Here is a 16,339-nt window from a genome sequence, read left to right on the forward strand (position 1 = left end):
GAGGACTACGTTCTGAGGCCCTGATCTCAGGGGTAGGAGACTGGGGAGGGTAATGAATGAAATAAGGTGGGGCCTGAGCTGGTTTTGAGTACATTGCATGTGGGTGCATAGGGTTTATTACACTTACTCTGCCTTTATTTGGAAATTTCCATAATAAAAAAAGTGTGTGTGTGTGTGTGTGTGTGTGTGTGTGTGTTTCCAGAATTTGACTGTTTCTCAGCACTGCCACTGCTCCCACCATGGCCCCACTAGCATCATCCCTTGCCTGAACCATTTTCATGCCCCCTAACTGGTCTCCTTGCTTTCTCCACTTACCCCTCTGGTGTCTGTTCTCAACATAGCAGCCAAAGTGACCCTCAAAACACTACAAGGGCTCCCTCTCACAGTGAAACCCCAAGCCTATTTATGACCTAGAAAGCTCTTTATAATGTGTCCCCCACTCCAGTTCCTCTGTTATACTTACCCTCTCTCTGGTCCTTGAATATGCCAGGAATGCTTCTGCCTCAGGACCTTTGCATGTGCTCCCGACTCTTCACTCAGCCTTCCCTCTCACTTCCTTCAGGTCTGCATTCAAAAGTCACCATTGCAGTGAGGCCTTCTGAAACCTTTTATGTAAAATTTCACACGCACACGCACACCCCGCCCCCCCACTCCATACCCCCTTCCTTGCTCACTGTTTCTCCTTAGCTCATATCACTGTCTATACTATGCTTACTGGCCTTGTCTGTCTGTCCTGGCAGGAAGCTTGCAGGGTACCTAGCACTGACTAGGCCTTTGTGGATGTGCCTCGGCAGTGCCCCTGCGCCAGGGTCCCACCCACCGGGTTGGCCTCCACTCTCACCACTTATCCTTCCATGACCCACGTCCCTCCTGGGCCCCGGCAGACTCTGGTGCGCAGGGGCTGTGGTCTGTTCGGCTCACTGCTGGACCCCTGTCCCAGGACAGTACCAGCCCCAGGAGGTTCTCAGGTGCATGTTTGTGGATGAATGGCGGCATCCTGGGGCAAGAGGCGGGTGAAGACGAGGGTGGCAGAGTGGACAAGAGGGCTCCCTTAACAGGCTGGACGTTCATGGCCATTGGCAGGGGAAGCAAAAAACAATCTCACAGGGAAAAACCCACAGGAAATGCCACGGAAGTGGGGAAGATGGGAATGTTCTATTTTTGAGACATTAGCAGGGAAGGACAGAAGCTGCAAACGGGCAGGCGAGTACAGTCTGCAGAGGTGTGCTCTGCCCACACGGTGCTTAAAATAAATTGGATTTGGTATCAACACTGAAAAATCAGCACTGTCCTACTTCTCTTGAAAAACTGGAGACCTGCTGGCACTGGCTGGCATGCCTGACTGGGAGCAACTGACCACTGCCCCATTGGAGCTGGGGGGTAGCCTCTGGCCCCCAGGGGCCCTTCCAGCCACTTCCTTCCTTCATTACCTGCCCGGTGCATATAGACATTTGATTTGGGAGCTCTCTTGAAGAGCAAAATGGATTTCTTCTTCCTTCAGATCTAATGAGGACGTGTTGTTTGGGGCCAGCAGGGTCGGTGATTTTGGAACAGGCTGCCTGGGAGGCCAGGCCTTGGGGAGTGTGGGACTGTGTCATGGGGGTGGGTCAGGCAGATGTGGAGAAAAGGAAGTAAGCTTATTGGAGAGAGAGTGTGCAGGGGAGTCTGGGCTTTCAAAGGACTGGCTCACCAACTGAAGAGGCCGCCAAGTGTTATGGGCTCAGATGTGTCCCCAGCATCATATGCTGAAGTCCCAGTTCCCCACACCTCAGAATGTGACCTTATTTGGAACTAGGGTCAGTGGAGATGTAATTAGTTGAGATGAGGTCATACTGGAGTGGCGTGAGCCCCAAATCCAGTATGACAGGTGTCCTTATAAGAGGAGAGAGACACAGAGGCCCGTAGGGAGAAGGTGGCTGTGTGGCGATGGAGGCAGAGACTGGGGCGATGCAGCTCAGGCTGGGCTGGCGGCTGCCCCGAAGCTGTGAGGAGGCCGGGAGGGCTCCCAGGAGCCTGCAGAGGGAGCGGCCCTGCCCACCCTTGCTCCCCGGACCGGAGCTTCCAGGACTGTGACACAGTAGCCTGTCCTTTGAGCCAGCCAGCTTCTTTCCAGCCAGTCTGCTCGTGGAGCAAAACCAGGTCCTCTCACAAGATGGTCAGGACCACTGAGGGCACAGCACTCTGAGAGTTGTCACAGGGCAAGGCAGGTACAATCGTGTTTGTATTAGGGAGTTGATCATTTACAGGATCGGAGGGACCAGGTGGCCCCGTGGCATGGGGCTTGTTTGTTTGTAAAATATGAAGATGAAAGGTCGTTTTATTCGTGTTTGTTTCATTCCCCCGGGGCAGGGGATGCGATACGCGCTCTGGCGGTCTGTGGCCCAGCGGGCGAGCAGTCAGCCTGTTTCCACAGCCTCTCCTGGGGTCTGTCCCGTGTACACAGTGTGGATTTGACCACTTTCCAGAGTGGTTCTCTCCTCTCCTGTCCGGTACACAGGATTCCCTTGTCTTATGGTTCACAGGCTGAGGATCGGGGGTGCCAAGGCTTCAGGGTTCTATTGGAAGGCCTCGTAAAGCTCCTGGAGTTGAAATGTATATATTTTGGTGTCAGGATTATTCTCTTGCATTATCCACTTGTCTACTGAGCTGGGGCCCAGGAGCTGCCCGTTTCCCGCTCCCTGGCTCTGTGGACTCAGAAGTGCCACGTGGCGCCGTGCATATAGCCTGCAGGAGGGACATTCACCGCCACCTGTGGGTTGGGGTGTAACAGGACTTACCTGTCCTCCAGCAGGGAGCAGGCCTGTTTCCAGGACTCCATGAGCACATGGCAGGACAGTGCCAGTCCCTTGTCATTGCCTCTATGCAGAGGACACTGTTCATCTCGCTGGGAACAGATGCGAGGACGGAGAGGATGCCTTGTCCCTGGGCCTTCCTCACTGTGGGAGCAGGAGACCCGTGGGCCCCTAGGATGTCCATGTCCTATCCCCTGGCTCCTGTGAATGTTTCCTTCAGTAGGAAAAGGGATTTCGCAGCTGTGATTAAGTTAAGGGCCTTAAGATGGGGAGGTTTTCCGGGGTGATGTGGGTGGGCCCAGGATACTCACAAGGGTCCTAAAAGATGGGAGAGGGAGGCAGGAGAGAGAGCGTGTGAGGTGTAAAGATGGGAGCAGGGCCCAGTGACTTAATTGCTGGCTTTGAAGAGGGGGAGGGGCCAGGAGCCAAGGGGCCTCTAGAAGCTGGGAAAAGCCGAGAGATGGATTCTCTCCCACAGTTTCCAGGAGGAACACAGTCCTGCTGACACCTTGATTTTAACTCAGTGAGACCCCCTTCAGAGACCTCTCACCTTCAGAATCGTAAGACCACTAATGTGTGATGTTTTGAGCCACAGAGTCTGTGCTCATTTGTTACAGCAGCGGTCAGGACTAATACATCATTCCACCGCCTGCCCCTCCAGCTGCTCTCCTCCTCTGAGGCCTGTGGGCGGGATGGGCGGGACTATGGTCTCCCAGTCCTTTCATAATTATCTTTAGGTTATTCTGCCCCTCTCCCTGAAAACCCAATCAATCAGAATAATTCATGTGAATGTTAGGTAGAAATGTATTAAACTGGTTCTTAGTCACATAACTCTAGAGATTATACAGACTCTCCCAAAAGCTCCCCACACAGCTGCATGTGGGCGGGGCCTTCCCCATCACCCCCAAGTTCATTGAGGCAGAGTGACTGCTTTCCGGGGACGTCTCCCTTGTGGGATGTGCCAGGTCTCTGTTTGAGGACTCACCCATGTTTCTGTTTCGCTCTGTGCATTTGGAGACATTCGTCTGAGAAGGGTCTAGAGCCTGCCTATAGCCAGCATGTCTGTGGTGTCATTGGAAAGGTGGGGCTCCCTGCCCCTGAGGGTCCTTCCGTCAGCTTGCTTTCATACCTGCTCGGGGTGTAACTGCTGAGGGGGGAGGGCTTTGCTCATGCAGCTCGCTTTGAGGTTCACTATTCCCCAGTCTGGGGTTCCTGGGGACCCAGCCTTCTGTGCAGCCTCCCTGTGGGTTAGCAGCTCCTGGGCACTGCAGAATGAAGCCCCCAGTGGACAATTTAGGAAGGAAGGTCCTCCCCAGCAGGTGATGATGACTCACTCCTGTTCTGAGCATGTCAGCCCTGGTGCAGAGCAACAGGGTCAGGCCCAGGGCACCTGCTCCCAGCTCAAACCCTGCACCTCCAGCCAGCCGGGGATGCCCCTCACCCTCTCCAGCCCCCAGGAAGCTGTGGGCGCTCGCAGAGAGCAAGCTTTCCGTGGGGAGCTCTGAATGTCTGCCGCCTGGTGATTCGCTGATCGTGAAACCTCCACAAGCATTACTGGGGGCCGAGCCATTGTCTCTGCATTTTCTTTTTCGAGTGGGTGGGGAGCCATTGGAAGGCTGCAGTGAGTGAACTCCGATGAGAGGCTTGGGCTGATGTGTGTGATGTGTTTGTCCCCTAGCTCCGGAAGAGAAGGAGGTCATCAGAGGCCAGTATGGGAAGCTCACGGACGCCTACGGCTGCCTGGGGGAGCTCAGGTTGAAGTCTGGTGAGTGTCCCTTCCCACGGAACAGCAGCCGTCAGAGCGCCTGCCAGCTGGGCAGCGCCTCTCCTGTTGGTTTGGAAAGATTGCCAGATTCAGGCGTTGTGTTTTAACTGTTATGATCTTTTAAATGTTTATTTTGCTGAGCCTGCTCTTCCATTCCAGGAAGGTCAAGGTGAGTGTAGCCCAGTTCTCACCTATCTGTGTTGCTTCTGGCCTTGGGTGCAAAGAAAGCTCACCTTTGTTGTTTTCCTATCAGGATCTGAGCATCAGTGTGTATTGGGGGGGGGGGGGGGTCTGCCCAGGGGGTTGTTTGTCATTTACAGGGGACCTATACTCTGTACTCTAGAAGGGTGGATGCCAGAGGCCTCCTGGACAGGCTGGTCTGGGGCATTGTTGGAAAGGAAAGCCACCAGGACCTGAGTGTCAGACACTGGTGGGGGGGGGGCATAAGGCTAGAGTAAAGGAAAGTATATCGCAAAATGAGCCACTTGGTCTGATTAGAAAAGGCAGAGGGCTTATAGGAACAAGTGAGCATCCTTGTCAATATGAGATCGAGGTGCCCAGCAGTCAGCCAGGCTGCCCTTGGGGGTGGCAGCCTCCTCTTGGGGCTGCCAAGTCACCTCTGCACTCCTGGGCCTCATGGTAGCTCTGGTGCCACCATGCCCTTCCCTCTGTCTCAGTCGGCTAATTATGTTGGCCCCACCCAGTATTCAGTGAGTTACGGGCCAAGACTGGAGCCCCCGTGGCATTCCTGATTCTCGGTCCTGCAGGGTCAAAACAGGAAGGGCTGTAGTTCCCGCAGCCCTTCCGAATTCAAGCACAATGGCTTTCCCCAGCCGAGCACGTCCATCTCCACACCTCCCTCAGCTGCTGGTTTCTAAGCCCCCAGAACAGCACTGGTGTTTGCATTGTTTTCCTGGGTCTCTCATGGGATGATTTTTCCTGAACTACGATGATGACGTTGATAATTTCTGAACAGTGCTTAGGAAAAGCACTCAGTACCCACACGACAAAGTGCACTTAGTAAATGTCCATTCTGTGCCAAGGACAAGGTAGACATTATGTTACTTAATCCTGCAGATAAGCAGTGTGATCATGCATCTTCACCCCTGTTTACAGTAAAGGAAACGTGCTCAGAGAGGTGAAGTAACTTGCCCAAAGAAGCTCAGCTGGGATTCAAACCTGGACCTGGCTGCCCCCACACACTTGCTTTTTCCGTGAAAATGTGCCACCTGCCAGGGTTTTTCTATAGGACTCCTCCCACCCCGGTGATCTTTCTGAGGCTGCGAGAAATTCCTGTGGCCCCGCCTCAATCCTGACGATGTGAGGGTGGCAGGTGGCCTTGCACAGTGCTCACCCGGGGCCAGGTACTGCTGAGTGTTTTAACTGATTAACTCAGCTCTCTCAGAATCCTGAGGGAGGTGCTGTTGCTTTCCAGCTTCACAGACACAGAGGGACAGGCTCGGAAAGCTGACCTGCTGTGCGTCATCTAGTCTGTGACACTTTGTTTACATCGTCACCTCCAGGCTCTCAGGAAGTGTTACTGTGGTTGACATTTTACAGTTATAATTGGCAATGTTCTTCTCGTGCTTAATTAAATGATCCACTTTGCATCTCAAGGGGCCTGGACTCAGTGCAGGGCCATAAGTTGCCCAAAGTCAGGCAGCTCTTAAGCCTCGGCACCAGGGGTTGCTCTCCACCTCCAGGCTGCTCTGTCCCAAAAGGGCGGAAAGCTGAGCTTCTGAGGACGGGAAGAGCCGTAGCTTCCCCCATCCCAGGGGAAAGCGATTTTTTCTGGGCTTTCCCGAGGTCAGCTATAGGCAATGGCTCCTACCCAGGAAGGGTGATAGGCTCCAGAAAAATACTGTGTGAGTGACCTAGGGTATCTGTCTCTAGGGGGCCCAGCCCAGGGGCTAGGGTGGGCTTCAGCAGCAACCTCAAACTAGATCTGTTTTGTGTGTGTGTTTGTGTGTTTGTTTGTTTCTCGCCTGTTAAGGGTACTGGGAACCACGGAGCATCCTTTAACTTTTGGTTGTCACCAGGATGACCCTACGCAGTGAGGGTGGGTCCCCCTTTTGACTTTTTTCGGCTGAGGGTCTCTGTACAAAGACTTCCCCTCAGGCTCTCAGCTTGGGGGAAGTCGTTCAGTTTCAATCTACTGAAGTGAAAATAGCCTTTTATGTTAGAAGTTAAGAAACATGCACAAAAGTTGCACCAAAGCTTTATCTCAGGTTGCTGGGTTTTCATAGAGAGCTCAAAGCCTCCCCTACCTGAAATGCCAGTGGAAAGGGGGTGGAGCCCCACAGTTAGCGGGGAATGGGGCTTGCCAATGACTGCTCGACACAGACAGTGAAAGGACTTACCCCAGTGAGTATAGGGATTTAACCTGCTTTTAACCCGAGCTCCCAAGGCCTCCCTGTTCTGTAGCCTTGGTGGGTGAATAAACCGAGGTCTCTGATGAATCGAGTCTCCTGACTGTGCCGTGCACAGCCCGTGAAACTCTGTGACAGCCCCACACGCTTTCCACGGGACAGCCTCCTGGGTCCCAGTTCCAGCGTCACAGCAGCCTGGGCTCTGCGTTCATTCTCTCTCTAGACTGTTCTCCTACCTGTAACACGGGGAAACTACCTCTTCTCTACTTACCTGGTTCTTAAGAGATTTCCATGAGAGAAGGAGCATGGGTGCTGCGTGGGAGGGGCTGGCCTGCAGAGGGGGTCCCTGTGGAGCCCCCACAACTGGGTGTGGGGGAAGGGAGCAGGCTGAGCCCTGAGGGTCGGGGACCCCTGATGGGTGGGCATGGCTCGCGCAGCACTCACTTCTGTGGGCCATCACTTCAGAAGAAAAGCCCGGAGGGGGCGTTGGACAGTCTTTTGAGGTTCAGGGTATGAGTCGTGAAATGGAATCGCCTTCATGGTCTTAGAGTGATTTATTTTAATACCTATACCCAGTGGTGGTTGGTATATATCTGACATCCAGCTCCCAGGAAATTTTCGTGGTATAAACACGCCCGCCCTGGCTGATTGCAGGCTACCGGTTGGAGCGGGGACAGCACGTGCACAGCTGGCTGTCACGAGCTGCGTGAGCGGCCAGCCAGAGCGGCCTACAGCGCTCTCACCTTTTAGAAACGGGGGTGAGGAGCACCTGAGCCTGGTGGCTACAGAGGCAATAGAATTCTGAGCTTGTTCGAATGGGGCGGGGAAGGGGGCTGGGGATCTTCTAGCCAAAGCTCCTACTTTCCAGTGGGACAGCCCAGAGTTCCCAGGTCCTTTGTTTACAGAGTAAAGTTGAGAGTGTCCTGTATGAGGACAGTCCAGAGGCAGCCCAGGGTTGAGATTGGTAAGAGAACTCAGAGCTGAGCAAACACAGAGAAATGCCAGCACAGGGGAAGCAGGGCCCTGGGCAAACACACCCAGCCTTGTCCCTGAATGAGTGGCATTGTGTCGTGTCTGCAGTGACGCACCGTGATCCCAGTGCCAGCCCTCCCCTGCCGGGTGACAGATGGCCACAGCTAGACAGGACCCGACCCTGTCACTGCAGGCTCACCTGCACCCGCCTCTCACCTGACTCTAGCCAGCAACCTCTGACCTGGTGTGCTGCTGCTTTGGCCGGAGCCCTGGACCCAGAATGTTTGAGCTGGAAGGGACATGGAGACCACATGGTGCCTCCTCCTCTGAGGCCCAGACAGGCTGGGAGAATTGCTGTAGGCTGCACAGGCCGTTGGAGGAGTGCAGAGCTCCAAGCCCCGTCTTCTGAGGCCAGGGTACATTAGAGCTTGTCTTTCCCTTGCTCCAAGATCCTTGCTGGTTTCAGGCCCCTGACTCAGCCCACACTAAAGACTTCCGAGCCCCTCCCCAGGCCCAGTTCTCTTCTTGACTATGAGAAACCTGACCTGCCTTACTCAAAGCAAAGCCTGGATCCTGTGCTCAAGGTGAGCATCGGAGGGATTCCCGCACAGCTGGGCAGGCGAGGCCCACTAGCCTCACTTTTATCCCCTAGAGACACCTTCTTGGTGGGGACACGGGCCAACACCATCCTGACAGGTGGGCCAGGGGGACAGTGACCCTCTAACAGCCTGATGCTAGCCTCGAACCAGGACCCTTCCCTTCAAAACCTCTGTACCCCTGTCTCCGTTTGTGTAAAATGGGGCAAAAAATGGCACCTCCCTGGGGCTGCTGGAGGCAGTTTGTGAACCGGTGCTGCTCATAGTAAGCACCACCCTGAGGATCAGCTGGCACTAAAGCTCCCTGCTCCAGGCTCCCACAGTGACTCTCAGTCACCCGCACCCTCTCCGGAGCCCCTGGTCCTGGGACTCAGCCCAAACTCTCAGTGGTGACCGCACTGTCCTTTGTTCTCATTTATCTGAAGCGCCTTTTCACGCAGGCCTGCTGCATGCCCATCCCAAGCCTCCCCCACCACACTCTGCCTGGGAAGTGCCCACTGTCTTCACAGCAGTCTGGGACTCTTGCCAGGGACCTGGCCCCCCACGCAAAGGCTATGAGAACTCACAGAGGCTGTGAGGACTCGGATGGAGAGATGTAAACTTTTCCATGCCTCTCCTGAACCCACGCCCTACAATCTAATCTCGGGCTTGAAGCCTAGAGCACAGGGGCTATACTCCAGGTTGGCAGTGGTCTGGGAACCTTTCATGGGGGCAGGAGGCTTGAGCTTGGAGGACTGATGTGGGCTGGAAACCCTGAGCCAGTCGGTGGCTGAGGATTCGTGGAGATGGTGGCAGATGGGGGAGAGGGTGTGGGGCTGGGAAGGCTCCAGGCCAGCAATCCATAGCCTCTGGTGGGCAGCAGAATCACCTGGGGCTTGTTAGAGCTCCGGTTCTGGCCAGGCCCACGGGTCTGGATGGGCCCAGAATTTGCATTTCTAACAGGCTCCCAGGTGGCGCTGCTGCTGGTCAGGGGCCCTGCTCAGAACCAGGCTCTGTGCTGTAGGCCCACATGGCAGGGCGAGTCCTGAGACCCTGAGTTGAGGAATTGGAGGTGCCAGGGGATGTGGGGAGTGGTGAACGGGAAGTCACGTAGCTGCAGTGAAAACTGGGCTGTCTGGGCCTCTCGAGACTGCAAGCTGCCCACCGTGGTCCTAAGCCCTCCTGTCTTATTTCCCCTCCAGGTGATGCGTCCCTGAGCTTCCTGGTCCTGGTGACAGGCTGCACATCTGTGGGCAGAATCCCGGAGGCTGAGATCTACAAAATCACTGCCACGGACTTTTACCCTCTGCAGGAAGAGGCCAAGGAGGAGGACCGGCTCGCGGCCCTCAGGAAGATCCTCAACTCGGGCGTTTTCTACTTCTCATGGCCCAACGACGGGTCTCACTTTGACCTCACAGTCCGGGCACAGAAACAGGGCGATGACAGCTACGAGTGGGGGAACGCCTTCTTTTGGTGAGACTCGGGCCTGCATCTCCTGCCCCAGGTCGCAGAGCCTGTGTCCTTGATCTCTGCTTTGTATTGTCCCTAGGGTCCGGGGTTACCTCTGAGAGCTGGGATCCATGCCCCCTCTCACTCTCCACACAGCGAGAGGAAGACAGACCCCATCGTCCCCACGCCTGGGGTCAGGGAAAGTGTTCAAAGTGGTAGATTCAGGATAAAATCTGGGCCGTAAGTAAAGAGCGTAAGAGGCAGCGTCCACCGGCATCTCCTAAACGCCTGGGCCTGTGCTCAGCTCTTTTGCGTCTGCTCAGCAGTCCTGGGTACCCTCTGCAGACAGATCCCACACTCTTGTTCCAGGCACGTTCTAAGGTCTCCGTGGGTGATATACTCATATCCTCATAGGAGTCTGTCAGGTGGGGTCTGTTATCCCCATCTTACAGATAAGGGGACTGAGGCTTGAACAAGTGAGGGAATTAGAACCCAGGCATTCTGCCTCCAGATTCCAAACCAGCCCCAACAATGGGGAAACTGAGCCATCCTGCCAAGGTGATGCACTCACGTGGTAAGACGTGTCTGGACCCATATCTGGGGTAAGATAGGGTCAGTGCTGAATGTGGCTGGTGAACAGGGAGAGTTTACGGTGGGTGGAGTCGTTTTTCCGGGCTGGTTATTGAGCCCGCTGAGAACTGCTTCCCAGTACAAGCAAGGCCTGAGAGGAAACGCACAGGTGTCTTCCTTTCTAGCGCCTTCCCTGAGGATGTGAGCCCTCCTCCCACAGCGGGTCAGGCCAGTGGGACCATAGGCAGACTTCAGTCACAGCTGTCCACTTAGCAAAAGCTTCCTTCTCCTGACCCCTGGTGACTGATGGTGGCCAGAGCCATGTGGCTGGAGGACTCTGGAGTATTTGGAGTCTCTGCCTGGATGCCGTGTGTGGATTTCATACTCTTATCACTAAGGCTGGTTTGTCATTTGAACTTGAGAGAGCAGTGTGGGAGAGGGAGACGTGTTTGTAAAGCAGTCTTCTGGTCATCCTCTCTCAGGCGGGCGGGTGCTGTGGTTCTGAGAGCTTGGGAGGGGCGGAGCAGGGAGTCCCGTGTGGCCACTTCCCTGGGGGTCTCAGCGCCCACCTGCACCCAGGTGGCGGTGGCCATGCTCGCAGGTAGCGAGGCCTACCTCAGAGCCAGGGGTCACTGCTGCTTGGAGAAGCCACTGGAGAGCTCAGGGTTCACAGCACGCTTCTCCAGAAATGAGAGACGGCTGCCTCCTGCATGACTCTCTCCCCTCATTGATGTTTCTCCCCGCCTCCCTGAAATCAATAAAAAACATGTTTTAAAAACTTCTTAAAAAGAGAGGTGAGGGCCCCTGGCTGGGGAAAGAGCACAGGCTCCCAGCTCCATGCGCTGCTTCCTGGCCCCATGACCTTGGGCAAGTGGGCACTTTACTTCGCTGTGCCTCAGTTTCTTTATTTGTAAATTGGGGTGAGTGATAATACCTGTCAGATGGGGTTGTTTCGAGGAGGAAGTGAGTTAGTCCATCTTGAAGCCCTTAGAATGGTGCTCAGTGCGCTGGGTAAGTGTTGGCTGTTATCCCATTGTTACGCCAGGGGTCTCCAGAGGCCCAGAACAATCCACCAGGTACGGAAATACTGGAACTTCGTTAAGTTTTATTTCCGTCTCATCCTCTTATTTATTTGGGATTGCTTTGTAATTCACCTCATGGGATATGGATATAATTTAAATAAGCATGCATGTATTTAATATGATTCTTTTAATCATTTGTCATTATTTAATCACAAAACATTTTAAATTTTTACTGATGAGATTTCCAATTAAAAGCATGGAGGCCACAGGTCTGAACAGAGGTTCCCTTGAAATTTGCTGAAAGGCGGGCGCATGGTGGCTCACAAGCCACGCGTGGCATCCCCTTGCTCTTGCCGCTGGCAGTGGCTTCTGGAAAGGACTCCTTGCCCTTTCCTGCCGCACATGTCTCAGTGGCCCTGCTTGGTGTCCCTCAGAGGCCCACAGACGTCCCGAGCACAGAGCCCACCTCACACTGAGGGGTATGCCAGCCCAAGGGCCCCTCCCTGCATGCCTCGGGCAGTGTTTCCTGGAGGGTGCGAGGGGACCCCTGTCATTCTGGGGCTCCGTTTTGCAGGAACCAGCTGCTGCACCTGCCCCTGAGGCAGCACCAGGTGAGGTGCTGTGACTGGCTCCTGAAGGTCATCTGCGGGGTCGTGGCCATCCGCACGGTGTACGCCTCGCACAAGCAGGCCAAGGCCTGCCTCATCTCCCGCATCAGCTGCGAGCGCGCCGGTGCTCGCTTCCACACCCGCGGCGTGAACGACGACGGCCACGTGTCCAACTTCGTGGAGACGGAGCAGGTCAGTGCCCAGGCCGGTCCTGGTCCGGGTGGCTCAGGGGGGATGCCAACCGTGCAGATGTGTTTCTGTGGGGGGGTATTTGAGGCAGTTTCTGATGAGCAGGCTTCTTACTGTAACTGGAGGACTGAGCTGGGCATTGGGACTGTGCCTGCAAGTGTGGCCTCGGGGTTGCCTGGTGTATATTTTGATTCACTTCTAATGCTGGGAAACTGTTGCTCACCTGAGTGCTTTCAGCTAAAAGGAAGCAGGGTTTTGCCAGGATGGAGAAGGGTGGCAGTTATACAGAGAGCAGCTGATAAGAGACAAATAGAATTTAGGAATCTTAAGACAAAAGCCAGTACGTCCATATGGAGGGATGAGAGAAGAAACAACTCTGTTTTATTCTAAATCAGCTGAAGCTTCATCCTAGAAGCAGTCTCAGCACCTGGGCTGTGAAATATGCGTGTTCAGCCGCTGCTCTCAGTGCCTGTGGGCTAGAACCATCTGCTTACTTTCTCATTGATTAGTTTTCTAAATCCTGTCCGCTTCCCTGAGATGCTGTCTCACAACTGTTGTTTTTCTCTCCAACTTTTCAACGTGGAGGCTAATGCCGCCGTGTACACTAGCAGGTGGAATAAATTAGAAGAGGGGATGGCGCAGGTGCAGGATGGCTGTGGGTGTCGAGCTGCAAACACCTGTGTTTGCTTAGTGGCTGTGGCTTCGCAGGCCCGCCTGCCGACTGCAGCTGCGAGGGGGTTTCCTGGGAGGACTGCAGCCAATTTAATTCCGCACAGATTGGAGCACCTGGCTTCTGTGCGCTAGTGGCTGCCTTCTCGGGCTTCCACAAAGGTGAAGACGGTCCTCTCCAGTTAGACACTGAGCCTTAAGATGAGCAGCAGGGCCAGTTTCTTGCCTGTGACTTCTGCTCAAGATATCTGTGCTCCTGGATATAGACGCGGCAGGTAAATACCTGGTTTAAAATGACACAGAGAAAACGGTGCCCCCCAGTGGAGGCCGCTTTTTTTTTTCTTCCCCCTCATGTCTTCATGATGAAAATTATTTCCTTTTGTTCTCATGCCTCATGTTCATTACCACTCTCCTCCCTGCATCATTAGGCTTTGAATCATCCACTTCATTCAACGAGTTTTTTATTATTTATCACCTGCCGTGGGTTGGGTGCTGTGCTGGGAACTGGGTGCAGAGTCTGACTGTACAAATCAAATTGCCAGAACCCTGGAGCCTGGTAGCAGAACCAGGTTCTAGAGGTTTCTTCAGCGGCCCCCGAGTGAGGCCCACGCCTCCCCCGCTGTCTCGTTTCTCCATCCAGCCCTCAGGCCGACAGGCTCCTCTTGCTTGGTATGCCCTGGATTTTTGGATTTCAACCACTTTTTTAAAATTAGGGTCTTGTATACTGTATCTTATGAAGTAAGTCCTTGGAAATCAACTACCCTCCACGTCACTGTGATTTCCTGAAAGAGCATATTAAGTGAAAACGAAGAGGACTGGAGTGGTTCCTCAGGCAGCTGTAACAAATAGAGTGGCTTAAACAACTGAAAATTATTCAGAGGGCCACTCTCCCCCTGCAGCCCCTAGGGAGGCTCTTTCCTGCCTCTTCCAGTTCCTGGTGGCCAGCGTCACTCCAGTCTCTGCCTCCTCCATGTGGTAGCTTCTCCCGTGTGTCTCCCCTCTCTGTAAGACACCAGTTACGTTGGATGAAGGGACCTCCCTACCCCAGTGTGACCCCATGTGATCTAACCACATCTGCAATGACTGTTTGCAAAAAGGTCATATCCCCAAGGTGCTAGGGGTAAATACTGCAGCATATCTTTGGGGGGGTGTTAAAATTCGGCCTTTAGCATGGACAGGATTCGATGTCAGAGGCCTATTCTTTGAATGCAATACATTTAGCTTTATGAAAATCTATTTTGCATCTTTCTGCAGACCAGGGTTGAGGCCTTTGCTCTGGTTATTTCATCTACGCATGCCTGGTGACTTGTGTTTGTCTCCTGTGTACCCAGTTTGCTTGCTGTGCCCTCTGTGGTCATCCATGCTCATGGGCAGCACTTTCCTGGCCTGAAGAGATCACATTCCTTTCTTTACTCCTCTCTCTGTGACCAGGTGACAGAGAGGGAAACTGAGGCCAAAAGTGGTTAAGGAATGTTCCCAGCTTCATCCTACTGGGCAAGTGGGAGTGAGGCCCAGGTTGGTGTCGTCCCAGGGCCCACATGGTGATCTGCTTTCTCTGTCCATCCTGCCTCCCCTGCCCAGGGGCCCCAGATGCCCTCTGTGAGAATTATAGCTGTGGGGCGTCCAGCCTTTTGCTGATTAAACCCATGTTCTTCCACCCAGAGGGAAAGCCTATGATTCCATCGCAGGTGCCCGATGATCAGTTTTGTCCTGTCACCTGGGGGCAAAGAAGGTCCTGATAAGAGGATGGGACACAGAATTAGAACATTCTCATGGGGGGGGGTGTAGAGGAGAACTTGCAGGCATCTCTTCCTCTTGCCCCAGGGGTGGGGTCTGGAACTTTGGGGCTGCGGTCGGCATTTTCTGACCCTGGTGCCCCACAGGTTCCCGCTCAAGGGGAGCGAGGTCTGATGCGGGCAGTGGTGTTGTTCGCATGTGTTCTTTACAGTGAAGGGCGACTGTTGCACAGCTTGAATTGGATCCTGGGCACTGTTAAGAGTTGTCATGGAGAAATGCTGGCTGAGCTGGTTTCTTTCTCGCAGCCCAGGCCGTGCAGCTCCCACGGCCGCTCAGTGGTTTGCGCTCACTCACGGTGGCCAGCTCTGCCTGCAGTAGTTTAAACAACCTGCAACTTCATTCCTTTACTGTCAGGAGAATCAGGGAGGTTAACCAGCCTGTTGGTGGCCAGTATCTGGACACAGACAGCGAGTTGTTCACCCAGTGCCTTTCCCCTTTGGAGATTAAGGGATCGAATGTCAGCCCAGCAGTATGGCTCCCTGGTTCATGTAATTCCTGCAGTCCAGGGAGCTGTGGGTCTAACACTCAAGTCCTCCCCTGCAGAATTACTAATGCATGTGTGATCTGAGCGTGATCTAGCCATGGAAAGCTACCCTGTAAGGGAGCAGGCTGGTGAGAAATGGAAAGGACCAGCAGCATCGCCCGGGCCGGCCCTGCCAGGCCAGGGTAGAGTTACTCAGATAAAGGGCAGTGCATCTGAGAACTGCCACCGCCTCCCCCTCGTGATGCTCAGGCCTGTGCTTTTTGCCCTTTAAAACTCCCCTGCAGGACCGTGCCGGTAGGAGCCTGCAGGCAGATGGGGAGCTGGTTCACCCCGGGATGACGGGGGTGGGAGGAGGTGCCGCCTTTACCGTGTAAGTGCCGCCTGCTTCTGTGCAGGTGCCGTCACTGGGAGCTTGTGGCGGCTGTGTAGTGTGTGTTGACTCAGGGAGTGGCGCGTTAAGGACACGGTGGCGTGAGGCCAGGACCGACTACAAGTTCAAGTCGAGTATTGACTTGCTTTGTCAAGTACAGGGCTGACGAGTGCCCTCAACGGCACCTGTGGTCACAGCTTTTTCGCTTCATTCATTCAGCCCTTTCCCGGTTGCCCTCTCTCCTTCGGTAGCTGGCAAAGTGAAAATAGAGGGCTCTAAGGAAGGCCTCAGTTAAACCCCAGAGCACGCTTGCTTCTGTTCCTAAAAGGGGGTGGGGGGCATTGCGGGGCTCTGCAGGGAGCTTGGGAAGGTGGCGGGAGTTGCCGCCAGCTCACAGACCGGGGGCTGTGCCTGCCCCGGCTCGGAGGCTGGTCGGTGGCCAGCACGCCCGGGGTGCGCCGGCCCGGGTCAGGGAGCCGCACCCCCAGGGCAGCGGAGCGCGGGCCTGAGGTCCACTGTCTGCCCTTCGTTCCGGTGTCGGGTCTCAGGCGGCCGGATCCCGTTACGCCCAGGACATTCGGTTTCACTGAGGAACACTTCCCTTTATGTTTCCTTGCGGTGCAGACGATCTACATGGATGATGGCGTGTCCTCTTTTGTCCAGATCAGAGGCTCGGTTCCGTTGTTTTGGGAGCAGCCAGGGCTTCAG

General features: G+C 54.6%; 1 protein-coding gene across 1 annotated transcript in view; it reads left to right on the plus strand.

The window, feature by feature from the left end:
* The window catches only part of SYNJ2 (synaptojanin 2), a 70,402-nt gene that overhangs the window by 16,462 nt on the left and 37,601 nt on the right, over positions 1-16,339 (plus strand). Inside the window, exons 2-5 of the mRNA XM_087817713.1 lie at positions 4,471-4,557; positions 9,676-9,946; positions 12,089-12,314; positions 16,256-16,339. Coding sequence (XP_087673839.1) covers positions 4,471-4,557; positions 9,676-9,946; positions 12,089-12,314; positions 16,256-16,339 — 668 coding nt within the window. The remainder of the gene's footprint in view (positions 1-4,470; positions 4,558-9,675; positions 9,947-12,088; positions 12,315-16,255) is intronic.

The sequence above is a fragment of the Miniopterus natalensis genome, chromosome 5 (assembly GCF_054644295.1).
Source record: "Miniopterus natalensis isolate mMinNat1 chromosome 5, mMinNat1.hap1, whole genome shotgun sequence".
Taxonomy (NCBI): domain Eukaryota; kingdom Metazoa; phylum Chordata; class Mammalia; order Chiroptera; family Miniopteridae; genus Miniopterus; species Miniopterus natalensis.